Below are 17887 nucleotides of genomic sequence, written 5' to 3' on the forward strand. Positions count from 1 at the left end.
CATGTTGTATGCTCCTGAATTAGCATTTCCAACCCCATGTGATGATGGCAATCCTAGTTTATCTCCTCCGTATTCTTTCTCCTTGAGAAGGAGTATAACATGAGTTTGCTAACATTAGAATATTCCCTGCTGTGTCCGGAGAGTGGCATGCAGTCTGCCTGCTCTCATTCTGCTAAGGGTATTTTAAAAGATAGAGAAGTAACTGCCTACCGCTTAAAAGGAGGAGGAAGATGGTGGTCTTCTACATCTGTGATGCTGCCAGTAGTTATGGCATGAGTAAATGGATGTGGGTAAGTGGTAGTGGAAACAGTTCCTGCTGGCCTAGAAAGGGTTAAAGGGTTTTGTTTTGAGACCAAGTCTTCCTATGTACCCAGGCTTGAACGGTTCCTTCTGCTTCTGCCTTAGCCTTCTGTGGGCTAGGATTATGGACATGTGGCCCTTGTCTATTTTCTTGTCCTAAATTATAAAAGCTCTCATCAGTCAGGTACGATAACTTTGTAACTAGTTTGATGTTGGATAGACCTGCAGAGAATGACACTTCTAGTGACGAGGGGTCACAGGAGTTAGAAGAAACCATCAAAGTTGACCCCATCTCGATGGAGACATTGAGTCACTGTGGAACAGCCTCATATAAGAAGTCTCTCCGACTGTCCTCGGACCAGATAGTAAGTGTTATGCACTAGAGTTGTGTTTGCGTAAGCGTCCCCTCACTAGGGGAGCAGCACCCCCACACCGGGTGAGCTTGTTGCATGGGTTCCTCCCCACCTAGACCTTGTGCCTCAGTGTCTCGAAGCAAACCAAGGACTGTATTTTTAGCAGGCTGCTTTGGTAAATGTTACTCCCCATTCAGCACAGGACCAGGAGCTGCCTCTTGGGACTCATAGCAGCAGAGCAGCGACATTTACAATGCTGTGCAAGGCTTTACTGGGTGGAGTATGAGGCTGTGGCCAGGGCAGTAATTTCAGGTGTTTTGGAGGAGAGGGAGGCTTTGTTTTGTGTGGGGCATCAGGAAGTCCTTGGAGTTAGAAAACAGCACGTTGTGACCATGCTTGAGTTTGGGCTAGACTGCATGCTAACACCAAAGAAATCATGTGCCCTGAGCTTTGTTCTAAAGCTTTAAACTCTGTTCCAAAGTACACTAAAGCTCTCCTTAATGTTGTGCTTTTTATAAAAGGCAAAACTGAAACTCCACGATGGCCCCAATGATGTTGTATTCAGTATCACAACCCAGTATCAGGGCACCTGTCGGTGTGCGGGTACCATTTACCTGTGGAACTGGAATGACAAAGTCATCATTTCTGACATCGATGGAACAATAACCAAGTAAGCTCAAGCCTCCTGTGGGTGGCAGGAAGGACATGGGTTGGGGAGGCCCTAATCCTCAGTAGCAAGAGCGCCCTTTAAACCATATGCCCTACAATGTCCTGGAAGCAGCCCAAGTGAAGCCATTTTATGGCTGAAGAGGAGGTGTGTGGAACCATACAAATGAATTCTCAAAACTAACATGCAAAATCTGACTATTTGGTCTCCAAATTCTGATGTTCAAAGAAGACAAACTGTTAGCATTTTAGGGATGCGGGGGGGGGGGGGGTGGGGGAGATGTGGTGGTAAATTATCTCTGAAAGTAAATACTGGACTCCCTGTTACACTGTTGTCAGGAGTGCCTTGGGGCACACCATTACAGGGCTGCCTTTCGGCTGCACAGAATCAGAATAAGGCCATCCTGGAACATCGTAGACAGCTTGCATCCCCACTTAGTGCTTATTAGCAGCCAGTATGGAAAATGACTGACTTTATGTGTTGGATTTCTGGGATCTGCTTCTATTTCTCCCCTCTTGCCAGGTCTGATGCTTTGGGACAGATTCTCCCACAGCTGGGTAAAGACTGGACTCATCAGGGCATAGCTAGGCTCTACCATTCCATCAATGAGTAAGTACCATTCTCGAGTGTCCTGCCTCAGCGTAGCTTCGACTAAGTGTATTTACTGGGCACAGGCATGTGTAGAAGACCGTTTTTTAAGGAAAACCTAGCCATCCTTTTTGGGGTCTTAGCATGTCCACAGTCCATGGATCAGGAGATATATAATGCCCATTTTAGAATACCATGATAGGAAATCAGAATATGTCAGCTACTCAGATGTGACTTTACTCCCTGTCCCAGAGAATGGTGACTGTCCAACAAAATGTCCTTAAAATAAGGCCTTTTGGATAATTCCTTTGCAGCAAATACCATAAAGAGAGTCCGGTTTTGTCCATTTGGGTCTTTTTCTGAGCTAGTGCACACTCTTGGGACTTTGCAGTTTGACCTAATCCGTTCTGCATGTTCCCCTTTTCACCGTTGTGTGTAGTCCTGATTTCCTTCTAAGTTCAGTAATTGATTTTCAAAGTAAATGAGAAGACCTGGATTTGGATCTGATAAAAGAAAAAGATTCTTTTCTTTATCCAAAAGATGCACCTAACCAGGCTGTGTGTCTGTGTGTTGTCTTTAGGAATGGTTACAAGTTTCTGTACTGTTCTGCACGCGCCATCGGCATGGCCGACATGACCCGTGGCTATTTACACTGGGTCAATGACAAGGGCACAATCTTGCCTCGAGGCCCCCTGATGCTGTCCCCCAGCAGCTTGTTCTCTGCCTTCCACAGGTAGCTTTCCAGAGGGCATGCTTGGGCCTCTTGTGGGCAGGGGTGGGTGCTGGAGCCCAGGGCTACCCAGCGCTATGGGAGCAGAGCTCTGACAGGGTCTGTTTTCTTCCATTTGCTGGCTCTCTGAAGTGCTCAGTCAGAGACGATGAGGTAAAGTGTATCTCTTTCCACTGATTATCACTCACATACTCTGTCAGGAGACTGGGCTAGAGAAAAGGAAGAATGCGACAGTGCCCAGGGATTAAGAAAGTAGGTGGCCGTGAGCATGAAAATCCAAGAACATACTCTAAAAAAACTACCATTTCAATTTGGTGATTGTATCTTTTTGTCTTTAGGGAAGTGATAGAAAAGAAACCAGAGAAGTTCAAAATTGAGTGTCTGAATGATATTAAGAACTTGTTTGCCCCATCCAGGCAGCCCTTCTATGCTGCCTTTGGAAACCGTCCCAACGTAAGTGTCTGTGGTATTGTGTGTGGATCCTGTGTGAGCAGAATTCAAGAGGTGCATTTTAGGGTCCAGCCCTGTCAGTGGCTTTCTGCCCAGTGGGGTTTCACTTGAGATACACCTCATACCCCCAACCCTGGACTGGCCATTGAGCTCAGAGCTTTGCACATTCTAGGCATGCACTCTGCCATTGAGCTGTGTTATCCCAAACCCTTTTACCCTTTCTTAAATTTTTTAAAAATTTGAGTTACAGATGGTTTTGAGTCACTGTATGGGTGCTGGAAATCGAACCCAGGTTCTTCTGCAAGAGCATCAAGTGCTCTTAACAATGAGCCATCTCTCCAGCTCTGTTTTAATTTTTTTTAAGATAAGATCTCGGAAACTTACCCAGGCTGGCCTTGAAGTCATTCTGTAGCATAGACAGCCTTCTTGCCTTAGCCACCTGAGTAGCTGCACTAGAGGCAAGGGTTATTCAAATTCCCTAGCAGTTTGGGGAAGTCCTGCATTCCCTATTGACCCCAGCACTGTACACAGAAGGATGTCCTCCTCCACCCCTAACCCCAGTTACAACATTTTCTCAGGCAGTTCTGCCTACATTCTAGCTGGCTCTCTGCCTTAAGTTCCGATTCAGTTGTTCTCAACCTTCCTAATGCTGTATGACCCTTAAATACAATTCCTGTGTTGTGGTGGCCCCCAACCATGAAATTATTTTCATTGCTATTTCATAACTACATTTTTATATTGTTATGAATCAGAATGTAAATATCTGATATGTAAGACACCTTATATACGACTCCTTTGAAAGGGTCATTTGACTCCCCAAAGGGGTTGAGAACCACTATTCTCATGCCCTTGAATCCACACCAGAACCATGGCATGAGTTCCCTTCTCTGCCTTTTGTACTGCATCCTATAGGGGATTTCTCCGTATCTCAGGTATCCTAAAGGTGTGTTGGTTCCCTTGTCTGACTTCCTGTGTACTCTGGGTTTGGCTAAAGATTTCCACTTGTCAGTTGATGTCATGGTTTTGGCTTATGAGGAGCCAACTAAGTTGTCAATTCTTCTGCAGGATGTCTATGCTTACACACAAGTCGGAGTTCCAGACTGTAGGATATTCACTGTGAATCCAAAGGGTGAATTAATACAAGAAAGGACCAAAGGAAACAAGTCATCGTAAGTACATTCCGGCTGCAGCCAGCACCCTGCAACCAGGTTATAGCTGAGGACAGATAAGGACCAAGACAGGGCACAGCCTGAGGGGCAAAGCTGCACATCTCTGAGTGTTCTGTTCCTTGTGGATAACTGCTTAAGGAGTGTTTGTGTTTGTGTCTGGACCCTGAGACAGTGCTGGCTCTAAGTGCTAAGCAGCCCTCCTTTAATCTGAAGAGTCAGCTTTACACCATGGCCTTGTTTTATATCAAATGTAACGTAACAACTGCGTCTCTTGCTCGATTCCCTCCAGGTATCACAGGCTGAGTGAGCTTGTGGAACACGTGTTCCCACTTCTCAATAAGGAACAGAATTCTGCCTTCCCATGCCCAGAGTTCAGTTCCTTCTGCTACTGGAGAGACCCAATCCCTGACGTGGACCTGGATGACCTAGCTTGAAAAAGGCCTGTGGCAAGGTGGGGGCACTGTCACTCACCTCCCAGCAGGGAAGGTCACTGGCCCTCTTACAGATGAAGACCCAGGAGCTGACAGGAACCTGCTTTCCAGAACAGGGACAGAGTCCCCGAAGCTGGCACTGCCACCTTCTTTCAGCTTCCTAAGCCACCACTCAGCACCTAGACAGAGGAGTAAGGGGCAGTCAGCCTGCATTAGAAGCCTGTGCTCTGAAGCCTGTGCTCCATTACTTGTGGGCCTCACATGCCTCTTGTGGAGTTGTGTGCTGTGCACTGGTCAGCTGCATAGTTTAAAAAGGAAGAAACCAGAAACTCAAAAAGAACAGACCAGCACATGACTACACAAAGTAAAGAGTTAAAATCTCCACTGGTCAGTTGGGATCGTTTCTCTCTATAAACAGGGCTTTCTGCAGAGGTCCAGTTAGTGCTGCCAGCTGTGTGTACATGTCCTCCTCCGGACACCTCCACTCCTGCTCACTGAACTAGGACAGCTGCTTCATGTGCCAGGCAGGCAGCGCCAGCACCTTGAGCCCAGCTGCGCCAGCGTGGGCTGTAAAGTTGGGGGAAGGCAGCCTAGCAGCACCATCTCCTCGCTGAGAAGGAAGTCGTTTAGGTTGTCGTTATGACCTAGCAGAAGAACAGGTGCATATTTCATGTCTGGAGTAACAGTGAGGCCTTGGTTTAAATCACAGGAGAGGCAGTGGCTTTCCTCAGAAGTGTAGGGCAGTTGCCTTGGGCCTTGGGAGTCCTGTTCTCTGACACTGTCACTGCCTTAGGTGGTCCTTGGGGCAGGTATTTCAGGACAGGATTTTTGAAAGTCTGGGCTTCAGATTTGCTAAGGAAAAAGCCTTTGGCTGGTGGCATTGACCAGTCCTTTGAACTCCAGCCACATAAGAAGTCCATGGAGGCGTGGGAGAGAGGGCACTGAGTGCCCGTTGAGAGCGAGCACCGCGGCAGGAGCCCAGCCCACCTGATTCACCTGTCAGCTCTGACCCTCATGCAGTTGATAGTGGGCTACCCCTGCACCTCGCTGCACCTCGCTGGCAGCACCAGACACTGGCCTAGTTAAGTGCTTGTCAATGTTGGAACACACAGCACCAGGGAGAGTTTTGTCCTCAGATCTGCAGAGCCGGGACCAGCTGGGTGTGGACAGTCACTGCAGTGCTCACATCGAGAAGTACTGAAGGAGGGCGTTCCAGAGACCTCAGTGGTTCAGTCACAACCTCCCCTGGGAAGATGGCCGTGGCGGCTTCTGAGCAGAGGGGGAGCCGCCCTTAAAGCTGTTCCAACCCTGCATGCCCTGCAGCTGGATGGCTGGCCTGACCAGGCTTCAGTTTGCTTCACTCAAAATAACGCTCGCCTAGAGTTGGCTTAGAAAAGGGGTGGTTATTTTCCAGATTGGAGAGTTGAGTGTCCCTGCCTCATTTCAGTATTGCAGTTGAATGCAGAGACCATGGTTGACAATGTTTAATTAAAGAAAAAAAGGACCATGTGAAGCACAGTTCTCAGTGGCAAACCTGAAGGTACATGCTCCCAGAGAAGGGGCCACACAGGCTTCCACAGCTGATGTTTCCCATACAATTCACTTCTCCTTCGTGAGTTATCTGTGTTAGGTAGTAGGGAAACTCAGTTACGTTTATGTGAAATTCTTGCCGGTTAGTGAAATAAGATCCTATTAAAGCAGCCACGTGGGATTTGATGCCCAAGCCATCAGTACCTTGGTGGTGTAGCACATCTTCGCTTTAGGGAAGCAGAATTGTGTACTTAACCTGAGCTTGGTAGGATCTCGTGGTACAGAATGTCTTTTATGTTTTCTCTCAGACCACTTCTGTTTGTCCTTTAGGGAGCTTTTTACCTAGCTAGTCTGTTTGCTTTTCCTGACAAACTCTTTTTTTTTTTTTTTTTTTTTTTTTGGACACATGGGCCTCTTCAGAAGGTCCAGCATAGGCTCTGGGTCTCTTGGCCTGTGCCGAGAGGGTGGCTGGTCTTTCTGTCCGTCTGTGTGTCTGTTAGCCCGACACTTGTCACTGCACATTGATCAGTGAATATTTAGGATAATGAATGTAACTCTTTCCTTATTTAAAGGAGTCTTCCTTGCTGAAAGTAGATGATTACTGTTACTGTAGTGTTATGAGTGTTAGGTTTGTGCTGAAAATCCATTGCCATTTGTTACAAATGACATTTGTTCTTTCTGTGAAAGAGAGATGCCCTTAAGTGTGTTTGCACACAAACCCTTAGATGGCTTGTTGCAGTGTCACCTTGTCTTCAGTGACAGGTGATGCTGAAGAGACACTATGGCAGACCAGCCACCCGTCCCTCCATCAGTGTTGCATCAGTGACTACGGCCCCATGTCTTTCCAGTTCAGTCTAATGTTAGTGTCTGGTGTCGAGTGTTGGCACTTCCACTGCTGTGGAAGTGATGGCTGCTCTCCCTGTGGAGGTTGTACATGTGGACCTGGAGCACACACACGTAACCGTATGATCAGTACTGCATTTCCTGTGGTCTATCTGCATAGTCAGTTGGAAAAAGAAATGTGTTGGTGTAGTAACGTAAAAACAAAAGCTGCTAAAACAGCCTAGAGTGGGTCAGGACCACAGCTGAGCAGCAGGGAGCCTCTGTCCTGTGCAGCCCCTGTCCATGGGGCGGGTCCGGCCTTCTGTAGTGCTCTTCAAAGCCATCATCCGAGAGAAGAAGCGGTTAAGGTGACGAGCGAGTTTATCACATAGCCCTGGGAAACCTTGTTTGAGAGCACGCTGGGGTTTATGCAAAACTTGAAGGCAGAGGAAAGACTTCCCTTTTAATAATTACACTCAGCTGATGAAGGACTTGATTATTAGAGAGCAGCCACTGAGCAGCTTTCAGTCGTCAGTAATGAATTGTAAACATCAGTGCAGTACCTTCAATGTGGTACAGAAGTTGTCTTCAGATGAACGGCTCATGTTTTGGTGCAGTGTTTGATGTTCACAAAAATGTTACAATAATAAACTAACGTGAACTGAGTGCATTGGGCTCCTTCTTCAGGGACATTTGACCGCATCAGTGCCCGAGATTGGCACTTACAGTTACCAGCCGTACGTACACATCACTTTGTCTTTGCTGACATGCTTGTCTGAAGGAGGGGCCTCTTCCTGATACTCACTTGTAAAGCCTGGTTCCAGTGAAGCGCCAACCGTAAGGACTGTGTCAGCCTTGTAGCTTCTGTCAAGAAGTGATTCTTCCGTGCATCACTTCCTTACAATCTGGTTCCCACACCAGACCTTCAGAGTCTTCTGGGAGTGCACTCAACTATAATACCCCACCTTTATAAGCCTTTCCCAGGTCACAGCAGGTAAGAGTCTGATGTTTCCATCAGATTAACAAAGTGGACATACTCTGTTACCACAACCTCACATCGTATAGGTGATGACAAGAATTAGTGTGGCATCATCCTCCCTGGGCATCCCATCCCCTGGGCAGGAGACCTGCTGGATCACACGTCCTTAAATGAAAATTTTGTGTTTGCTGCTTTCCCTGACAAGAGGCACAAAAACCACACATCTTGAGGGCAGGGGCAGGGGCGTCTATATTTTTGTCCTAGAAAATAGTCTGATTATAAGGGCAGTGGAGTTTTCCTCTGAACAGTTTAATGCTCTGAGAGCCCTCACCCCTGTACCTGCCTGTGTACCTCCTTCCATCCATCGTAAATAGCACAAGATTGTGTTTAGAAAGTGGATGGGGGCCAGACAATGCCACTCTTGCGACCATAGGCCTGGAGTTGAGGTGTCCACTTACTTTCATGAAGCGATAGGTGTGGGAAACAAGACCTGAATTAAAATAGACTTGAGCATTCCTCCGCGCAGACTCCATTCAAGAGTAGTATTTGGTCATTTAAATGGTGCTGCTTGGTGATGATACATATCAGAGCAAAATGTTCCAGTTCTTAAAAATTACTGCCCTTTTCTTGGTCACCACAGCTCCTTGATTAGAGAAGTTGAACCCTGAACCTGGTGGTGCTGTGGTATTTGCCAGTCAGTCCTGCTGCTTAGGGGGACTGCTTGAGACCAGCCTGTCCCATTAAAAGTAGAGTAAGTACTTAAACTCAGTTCACACCTCTGACTCACTCGTGGGCACATGACTAGAGGGGGTGTGGTGACTTAGGGGGCACTACTCCAAACTCCCCTCCCCCAGACAAGCTCTGGCTGTCCCTGCTTTTCATCTCCAAGAAAAGCCCGGGGCTCCCGTTTTAAACCTGTCTCCTTCAGGGGCAGAGTATGGTTTTCATCCCCTTATGTCTTGCAGTGAGCATGTGACTGCTGATATGACTGGGCTCACTCCACCCTGCCTGTTGGACGTAGAGAATTAAGGCCAGTAAAGGGGTCACATGCACTGGACGATCCTCGAGAGACCTGTCCAGGGCTGGGGAATACAGTGGCTAGGCATCCCCGACAGGTCCCTGCCTTCCAGCCACTTTGGCACTGAATGTGATCTTGAAAGAAGATCGAGGGGAACGGGCAAAAGCAAACCTGTGAGCCAGCGAGCGAGGCTTTCCTGAAAGTCCTGCTGCTCAGGGTTTTCTGTGAGTCATTTCTCAGACAGGCAAGAGTGCTCTGACCTTTGTAGCCAACTCCCCAGCTGTAGAAACCGTGCAGTCCATGGCCCTCCTTCCAAATATCCCTTTTTTTTTTTTCCAGACAGTCCTTGAAACGCAATGTATTTTTACTGCCTTAGCCTCTTCTGCCAACTGGGTTAAGAAAAGACAAGGCTATTGAAACTGGTTTCCCTGTCTGCACCTTCCATTAGGGTCCTGGGGGAGTTACCTTTCCCTACAGGTGCTGCCTGACAGACAGACCGGGTTTTTCTCAAACCTGCTTAGCAAAAGCCACCCTGGGCTGGAGAGATGGCTCAGCGGTTAAGAGCACTGACTGCTCTTCCAGAGGTCCTGAGTTCAAATCCCAGCAACCACATGGTGGCTCACAACCATCTGTAATGGGATGCTCTCTTCTCAAGTGTCTGAAGAGAACTACAGTGTTCATATAAATAAAATAAATAAATCTTAAAAAAAAAAAAAAGCCACCCTGAGCTAGATGCCCCCATGCCTAGAGCTTCGGGGCTGCTGCTGGGAAAGGATTGTGGTGCTAGGCCTCCTAGACCCGAATCCGTCTGTCTTCTCAAATGATCTCAGTTTGCAGTCAGCCATCCATTTTCTATTGGGCCTCTTGTTGCTAAGACACCCGAGTTCTAGTGCTGTCTCTGCCAGTGAGTTGTGCAGTGGAGCAGTAGCCTGCAACTAGCTCACTTCCCCAACAGAGGCCACAGTCAGCCCTGACTTCAAGGACATCTGGGCTTGTTTTCCAGCCAAAATCAAACCCCAAGTGTGCAAAACCTGGAAGCTAGCAGGCATGGGATATTTTACATACCGATTGGGGTTAATTTACACCGGATTAGCTTTTACATCTATTAAAAAGTACTCTAGTTTGCTCTCCCCACCCCTGCAACTCCCTATCTGTAAGGCACCAAATACAGAAAAGGAACATAGTGATTCTGACATCTTTATTGATGCTCCCTGTCTTTGCACTTATATCGTACATGTCATTTAAGGAGCCCGGCAAGCCTCATAAATAATGTCTCTTACATCCACCTTGGTAGCAGAGATCAGTACCAGCAGCCAAGTGTGGAACAACCCAGGCTAACTCTGGGTCCAGGCCACATCAGCACTTCAGTGTTTAAGTCTTCTACATGCAGTGTGGAGGACGCGTCCGCTACAGTGTCTTCCAGCTGCATCAGGCCCAGCCCAGTCAGGGAGCAGCATGGGCCTCCACTGTAGCACCGAAGGGGCCCAACCCAGAAGCCTCTGGCAGAACTGGCGGCATATAGGCAGCACAGGAGAAGCCAGCTTCCAGCAAAGGGGACTTGACAAATCTTCTGGTTGTCCAGTTACAGTGACAGAATTGAACCATGTGTTGCCTCCACAGCTGTCTGGAAACGAGAGGTGTCCGTCTCTACAGGGAGGTGAGGGCTTTTATCCTGGAGGCAGGCAGAGTGTGTGCAGCAAACTACAGAAACCAAATATATTAAAAGCTCTGGAGTTTTTACAGCCTCTTCCCCTCCTGGCCTCCCTAAAGGTGGGAAAGGAACGGATACAAGAAAACGCCACTAAAGGTGGAGTACATTTCATCAAAGTCTGTGTGAGCCAATCTGCCCCCAGTCACCACAACGTTGACTCCATCTCCTGCCTTCAGGTGCACGATGAGGTGGAAGGCCCCTGGGCCCCCGCAGGTATGCACAGCCCCAGGGGGACGATGGTATTCCAGGAACTCTCTCCTATACCCAGCCGTATGGAGCTGGGCAACACTGGCGTTGGAAACAGACAGGACCGCTTCCACGTAGGCATCCCTCTCCGGGGTGAGGGTGGCCGTGATCAGGTAGCGCCCATCATACGGTGCCGTGAAGATCCCTACAAAGAGCCAGACACACTGGTGAGCTGGTCTGCTGTCTCTGCCACCCTCACCCCGGTTACAGACTAACTTGGACCCATCTCACACAAGGCCACTGTAGATGGCCTCCGACGGCCCCTGGGTTTTAGCACCCAGTGTCTTAGACAGGTCAGGATGGTCAGTCACCAAACCTGTAGAAGAAAGCCTGACTTAGAGTGTACTGCCTGCCCATGCCTGTTGTTCCCAGTATGAAGATCAACCCCCAGGGATGGGCATATTCTAGACAAGCATTCCACCATGCACAGCAGCAGCCCCAGTACGGCCTCACACCCCTGCAAACCACAGACTCTGATCGATCACTTGGTTCAGAGCCCACGGTCCCGGGCTTGTAACATCCAAGCAGTAAGAGCTCTAGTTGCCCAGGACTTGCAGCAATGTTTGCCTAAGTTTACAACAGGCCAGAAAACCAAAAGCAGTCATGGCCCTGCTGGGACAGGCAGCCAGTTCAAACGGAATTCCTGGTCTGCTGTGTACATGGCATGTGTGCCCTGGAGACTTGGGACCAAGACCCAGGCCCTGCCATGTTAAAAACCACCTTCCTAAATCACTGGTGTCTCTGAGGCCTATCCCTGAGACAGCAGATGGAAACAAAGCTTGCCCAGCCCAAGAAGCAGACACTGAACCGCTCAGCTTTAGGAGGCCAGGCTAACCTTCATCTAAAAGAATCAGCCTGGTGGGTGTAGGTCACATTCAGTTGTAGCCAGAAGCTCTACTATCTTTTCCACGTGATCTGGGAGGCAAGGAAGTGGGTAGAGATAGACCAGGAGTGGGTGGGTAGGGGTATTAGGCCTTTGCACTTAACCGAAAGCCAGATGTTATCATGAAATTAGGGTCCTTACACTAAAAGTGATCCATTCAAGAGTCTAGCCTTCAAGAATGCCTGGGTCAACCCTGCCCCTTCCATGCTTACTCTTTAAACTCCTGGAATCCAGTGAACTGGGCCAAGCTTCCATTTCCCTACCTAATGGGGGCAAGCCTAGGTCAAGGACAACCTGAGATTGTCTTGACAGTACTGGCCTGCTCGTGAAGATCACCAGCCTGTGTAAGTGGACAAAGGGTCCCCTCATTCCCAATCAAAATCAACCCCAACTCTGGCACAAAACCTTGAAGCATAGACTAGAAAGCTTGGCAGCCCAGGATACCTGGCTTCTTTCTCCAAGGTGTACCAGTGACTTAGCCAGAGGATAACCAGGCTGGAAATTGTGGAAAGAATGGCTAAAAATTACCAAGATGATCAAAAATCCTTCTCCCTCTCTGAGAAGACCATGTTCATGCCTACACAAATGAAAGCATAACTGCTAAAGGCAAGGAGACTGAGCAAGGCACCTCCCATGAGCCTCAGAGGGTTGCCCATGGTCCAGACAGAATTCTCCTTTAAAGGAAACTCATGTCTGGCTATCAAGGAAGGGCTTTGTGCCTGGGAGCAGGTGAGACAGGACAAGCTGGAGCAAGGGGGAAAGGCTGTGCTGTCGGAGCTCAGCAGCTTCTACCACAGGCTCCGGGGTTCCCTGGAACAGGCATGGGTGCCACAGGCACCTTCCAAAGTCCACCGTTTCATTCTGTCTCCGTGTGTGAGGCATGATACTCTCGGCTCAGCCCTTTTCCCCCTTCCTCATAAAAAGATTCTGAAGGAGTCTCTGCCTCTGTCCCTTTGTAGATAAAGCATGCTTGTTGGCCACTAGAGGGCAGATGGAAGACAGGGGGGCTGGGGTGTGACAGGTCATAGCTGGAAAAAATATTTTTTAGCAACCATTAAAAATTGAGCAGCACTTCCAAAAGTGTAGTGAGACCACGTGCTGCTCTTCCACACCTGTAGCCCACGGACCGGAGGTTTGGGGACAATCCACTGCCCCGTGTATGTTCTCCCCAGGCCCCAAGGGCCACCACAGGAGGAGCATTTGGGTAGAGCAAGACAGAACTGCATTTTAGATACTCACCAGTGCTGGGGTTGTATACATCCCCATCATTCACCAGCACCTTATTAAAGAGGACGACACCTCCATCACTGGGAAAAGGCTTCTGGGTAAGACCAGCTGAAAAGGACACCAGAGCAGGCAGCGACACCCCTAGGGAGAGAGTGGCAAGAACATGTGGACCTACCTATCTTCTGAAAGTGTTGATGGACACCAGGTACAAGCTATGCCTCCCCCTGCTGGAAGTCCAGAGACTCCCCTTGTCAGACCAAAGGCTAGCACAGAGAAACTGGGGAACTGGACATGCGTGTGAGACACAGACACTGCACTTGGAAGCCTCAAAGGGATTGTCTGTGTAGAGTGTGTGTGTGAAGCTGAGAGAGGGAGACAATGAAAGGCGAGGCTGCTATGCGCTGGCTACATCGGGCTGCTGCTGGGTGCAGAGAATCATCTAGACAGTTGCTTGCTGGAAGCACAGCCCACCCAGCCTCCCCTTGAAAAACATGAACAGAAACCACGTAGGAGGGAAAATTCCTGCCTCTGAGGTCTCTCTAGAGGGTCAGTCTACAGAAGACAGGACCAGGGAGTCTACTGGGTGTGGAAGGGCCTAGGCTCGAGGCTGTCTACCCGTGCCAGGTCCCCCCAAACCCCCCTGGGGAGGAGACAGGAAGTGCCGGGCAGAGGCCACCAAGGAGAGCAATCCCATGAGGGTTCTGTGTAGACATACCTGGGGTGGCTACAGGAGGTGACTTGGGGTAGCCTGAAAACAAAGAGTGGAAAGTCAGGTATTTCTCAGTCCTCGTTCTCCCTTCAGCATGGCTGTAGTCCCTGACTCTGGTCGTGTCAACCTCATTATTCTTACCCTTCCCCGGGGAAATTACACTTTCAAATATTTCTTTTGTTGTTCTGAGGTACTTCTGATACCCACATTTCAGATAAGCAGAAAGAGGTTCCTCTGAACTCTCAGGCCCTTTGGAAGCTACCTTTCTGAACTTTGTCCCCTAAAGGGGGAACTCTGGACCCACAGAACATACCAACAGGCACAGGCTATCCCGTGCCTGGGAGGCAGACGTACCTGGTGCGCCTGCGTAGCCTTCCGAGCTAGGAATCGGCCCCTGCCCCATCTGTCCATCCACTCCCTGAGGCAGGCCCCTTCCGGACATGCCCATCCTGCCTGGAGGCCCAGCCTCTCCAGTCTCCATGATGACTCCACTGGAGCCAGGCAGGACGGGCAACCCCATGCGACCAGGCCAGGCAGGCAAAGGTGGTGGCTGCAGGGGCCTCTGGGGCAATACTGGCCGCTGGCCTATCTGTGGTGGTCCGGCAGGGTGTTCTGGCAGTGGGGTCAGCCGCGGTGGCTCAGTGGGGGCCTCCTCCAAGGGTCTGGTGGATTCTAGTGGGGTCTTCCCAGATGGTCCCTGAGTTGCTTCCAAGGGTTCCTCTGCTAGAAGTGAGAAAGAAAGGAAGGTTCAAATGTCTCCAGATCCCCTGTGTGAGGTTTCTATGACCTTTGATCAATGTCCCTTGATCGACTACTTGTGACTGTGTAGCTAGAGGCACTGTCCCCAGTGGGATGTAAACAGTACTTGGGACAGCTCGCCTGGCATTTTCTGAAGCTGCCTCCAATCACCCAGGGAGATCTGGGAACGCAGCTGGGGCCTCCTTGATGTAGGTGGTGAAACTCCAAAGTAGCGTGATTAGCGTGATTCTGGCTCCAGTACCACGGGTCTTTTCGACTCGCGCTCACGTCATTGATGAATCACAGTACCAGGAGGCTAATTCCACCGACTTCTGCAGTCTCTAAAGCAAGCTAGCCTCCGTGTCAGGCCAGCGGCCTCACTGCTGGTTTGTGAAGGGCTTTTGTGAAGACCCCCTTGGCTGCCCCTACAGTTAGTACAGACCCCAAAGAAACACCCCCACCATTGAGATCGCCAGTGGAGGAACCTCCTGCTTCAAGTGCCTCTGCCTGTCTGAGGTGGCCACCGCAGTGACTCAGCCACCTTCCACATTCCTGGAACTAGCATTCCAAAAAGCCCTTGCTGCGTGCTCACGAAACATCTGAAAACATCCCACTTGCAAATGCAAAGACTACCTTCCTCTTTCCTTAGTCTGGTGCCTCATATGCCCCAGGCCCCAGAGCTGGACAGTATGAGGCACCATCCATCCTGCATCTTGGCCCACTGTCTAGGGCTGCTTTAAAGTTCTATAAAATGTTTATTGTACGACAAGTGCTCTCCTTGAGCAGGCTGCCAAAACACCCCCCAAAAGTTATTCCTCAGCCTTTCTGACCAGTTTTCGTGAGAATAAGCTCCACAGGAAGTAATTCTAGCAGTCACCCTGTCAGTGCTCTTAAGGATAACAACTGGATAACCCCGCTGTAGATGCAGGCAGTGAGCATATGTGACGGGATAAGCCAGGCAGGAGGGCCACAGGTTCTAGGCCAGCCTCTACACGAATTCCACGGAAATGGGAGGAAACCATGAGAAAGAGTTGACAGTCTTTCACAGGACAAAGGTGGGGAAGACACAGATGGACAGCCTTGTGCAGGCACATCCAGAGAAAGACCAGCCCATGAAGTACCAGGAAGTAGAGAAGTTCCAGAAGAAAATGTGCTAATATTTTAAACATGGAGCTGCAAGTGCAAAATGCTTGGATTTATTTTATAATATAGAAAATGATGTTGAGGGGCTGTTGGAAGTTGATAGATTTCATATGTGAGGAAATGTGTTATCTATTTTCATTTTTCCTACATGTGATGTGCACAGATGCATGCTTTGTACGTGTGTGGTACCTTTGTGTAAACACAGTGGAGGCTGGAGGTTAAAGTCATTGAACCATCGTCCCAGTGGCTCCCCATTACTCACTGGGGCTGGTTTTCTCAGTCAAACTTAGAGTTCACCGATGTGGCTAGTCTTGCTAACCAGCTTGCTCTGTGGATAGATACCCTGACTTTGCCATTTGAGGCTAGAATTACAGGCACACCTCCTCACCTCCCTGGCATTTATGTGAGTTCTGGGGATCCCCAACTCTTCACGCCTGCTTGGCACTTCTGAGCCTTCTCCCCTGAGTGAATATGGACTCCCCCCCCCCGAAAGGTCATGAGCCAATTGTGATGGTGCTTGCCTTTAATTCCAGCACTCAAGAGGCAGAGGCAGGAGGATCTCTCTGAGTTCGAGGCCTGCCTTGTCTACTTACTGTTCTGAGACGGTCAGGTTTAGGCAACATAGTGAGACCCTGTCTCAAAAACAGAAATGGTAAGATGGGGGAAAGAAGAAATGAAGGAGGTGGTTTGTTAAAGGCACAGAGTGTCTTGGGAGATGGCTCCGTGGGTAATGTGCTTTGCCTAGAAATTATGACAACCTGAGCCTTACTGTTAGTGCCACCATGGAAAGCCAATTACACCGGCACTCACTTGATACATGTGCATATGTGTAGGCAAGCAGATACTCATACACATAAAAACAAAATCTTGGGGCTGGAGAGATGGTTCAGCAGTTATAAACACTGAACCAAACTCTTAAAGACCCAAGTTCAAGTCCCAGCATCCACACAGCAGCTCACAACTATGCATAAATCCAGTCCCTCTTGGCCTCCTTTGGGTAATTGTGTGTGTGAGATGTGTGTGTTTGTGTATATATTGCACAGACATACATGCAGGCAAAACACCCATACATAAAAATATCTTTAAGGATGGTTGAAATATCAAAGACATTTGGCCTTGGCCTCTACCCTCCACATATGAACGTGTGTACAAACATACACATAAAAATTTTAAACAAGAAGGAATAGAGGGTAAGGGAGAGGTGAAAGTACATGATCCAAGTGCATCGTGCAGTCATATGAAAGTGTCATGGAACATTGTGGGCAAGTCATATATACCAATTAGAAGTCCACTGTTTTCTACTGTCTATAAAACCAAACTTCACCTCCTTTACTATCCAGTTCCTGCTCCATCACTAGTGCCAAGCTCTCACCAGAGCCTGACTTAGTGCCTTCGTTGTGCTGTGCCTGCCCCCTGAAACCACCTGGTCACCACCCACCCCTCCAGTCTAGCTCAAATACCACCCCTGTGAAGCCCTCTGGGATCTGCCCAATGGGGCTCGAGCAATCCTGCTTCCGAAGCACGAAGCAATTTGAACCCTTGTGATTCTGTCTCTCTTCCACCTACACTGGCTGGTGTGTTCACCTTCACTGTCTCTGACCCAGGATTTAGCACAGGACCTAGCACATAACACCGAGACAGAGGCTGTGATCGTTACTTAATTCAGCCAGAATGCCAGGAACCCCAATTCTACTCACAAATCACTGCCATTCTAGGGTTCTACTTGGACGGCTTGGGTGCACAGGACCATGATAATTCCTTCTAAGTCATTTCCCTCAATACCAGACTTATCAAAAAAGCAAGAATTTAAAATCCTGTTTGAGCAAAAAAGAAGAAGAAGAAGAAGAAGAAGAAGAAGAAGAAGAAGAAGAAGAAGAAGAAGAAGAAGAAGAAGAAGAAAGCTAGGTCAGGGCTCTAGGGGTGAGCAGAGCTGCATGCAAGTTAGACAACAGTGTAAAGACTGGGCCTGATTCAGCTTGGGGCCCAGGCCCAGGCTCTCCCAGCTTGGGCTCCACCCAGTGTCACATGGTGTTTCCACAGATTTTTATTACCAAGTCCTAACAGAGCCAAGCTGCACTCTGTTCAATCTAGAGAGAAAGTTTCCCTGAATGCATACCTCTCTCATTCAGAAAGAGAAGCCCTCACCTGAAGAGAGAGTGAGCAACAGGTCCAGCTGCCAAGGGGGTGCAGAGG

General features: G+C 49.0%; 2 protein-coding genes across 9 annotated transcripts in view; one reads left to right on the forward strand and one right to left on the reverse strand.

Moving 5' to 3' along the window:
• Positions 1–7706, forward strand: part of Lpin2 (lipin 2) — a 74809-nt gene extending 67103 nt beyond the window's left edge. For 5 of the 6 annotated variants that reach the window (XM_039083795.1, NM_001108236.1, XM_006245662.5 and 2 more), the window contains 7 exons: positions 521–665; positions 1175–1323; positions 1843–1929; positions 2489–2641; positions 2977–3091; positions 4154–4257; positions 4547–7706. In XM_039083795.1, coding sequence (XP_038939723.1) covers positions 521–665; positions 1175–1323; positions 1843–1929; positions 2489–2641; positions 2977–3091; positions 4154–4257; positions 4547–4691 — 898 coding nt within the window. In that variant the 3' untranslated portion in view covers positions 4692–7706. The remainder of the gene's footprint in view (positions 1–520; positions 666–1174; positions 1324–1842; positions 1930–2488; positions 2642–2976; positions 3092–4153; positions 4258–4546) is intronic. The other variant, XM_006245665.5, reaches the window with a different exon arrangement.
• Positions 7707–10221: 2515 nt separating this feature from the next.
• Positions 10222–17887, reverse strand: part of Emilin2 (elastin microfibril interfacer 2) — a 59776-nt gene continuing 52110 nt past the window's right edge. For 2 of the 3 annotated variants that reach the window (XM_017596881.3, XM_039084818.2), the window contains 4 exons: positions 14168–14536; positions 13820–13852; positions 13117–13245; positions 10222–11139 (listed from right to left, as the gene is read on the reverse strand). In XM_017596881.3, coding sequence (XP_017452370.2) covers positions 10802–11139; positions 13117–13245; positions 13820–13852; positions 14168–14536 — 869 coding nt within the window. In that variant the 3' untranslated portion in view covers positions 10222–10801. The remainder of the gene's footprint in view (positions 11140–13116; positions 13246–13819; positions 13853–14167; positions 14537–17887) is intronic. The other variant, XM_039084817.2, reaches the window with a different exon arrangement.

Source organism: Rattus norvegicus, chromosome 9 (assembly GCF_036323735.1).
Source record: "Rattus norvegicus strain BN/NHsdMcwi chromosome 9, GRCr8, whole genome shotgun sequence".
NCBI lineage: Eukaryota > Metazoa > Chordata > Mammalia > Rodentia > Muridae > Rattus > Rattus norvegicus.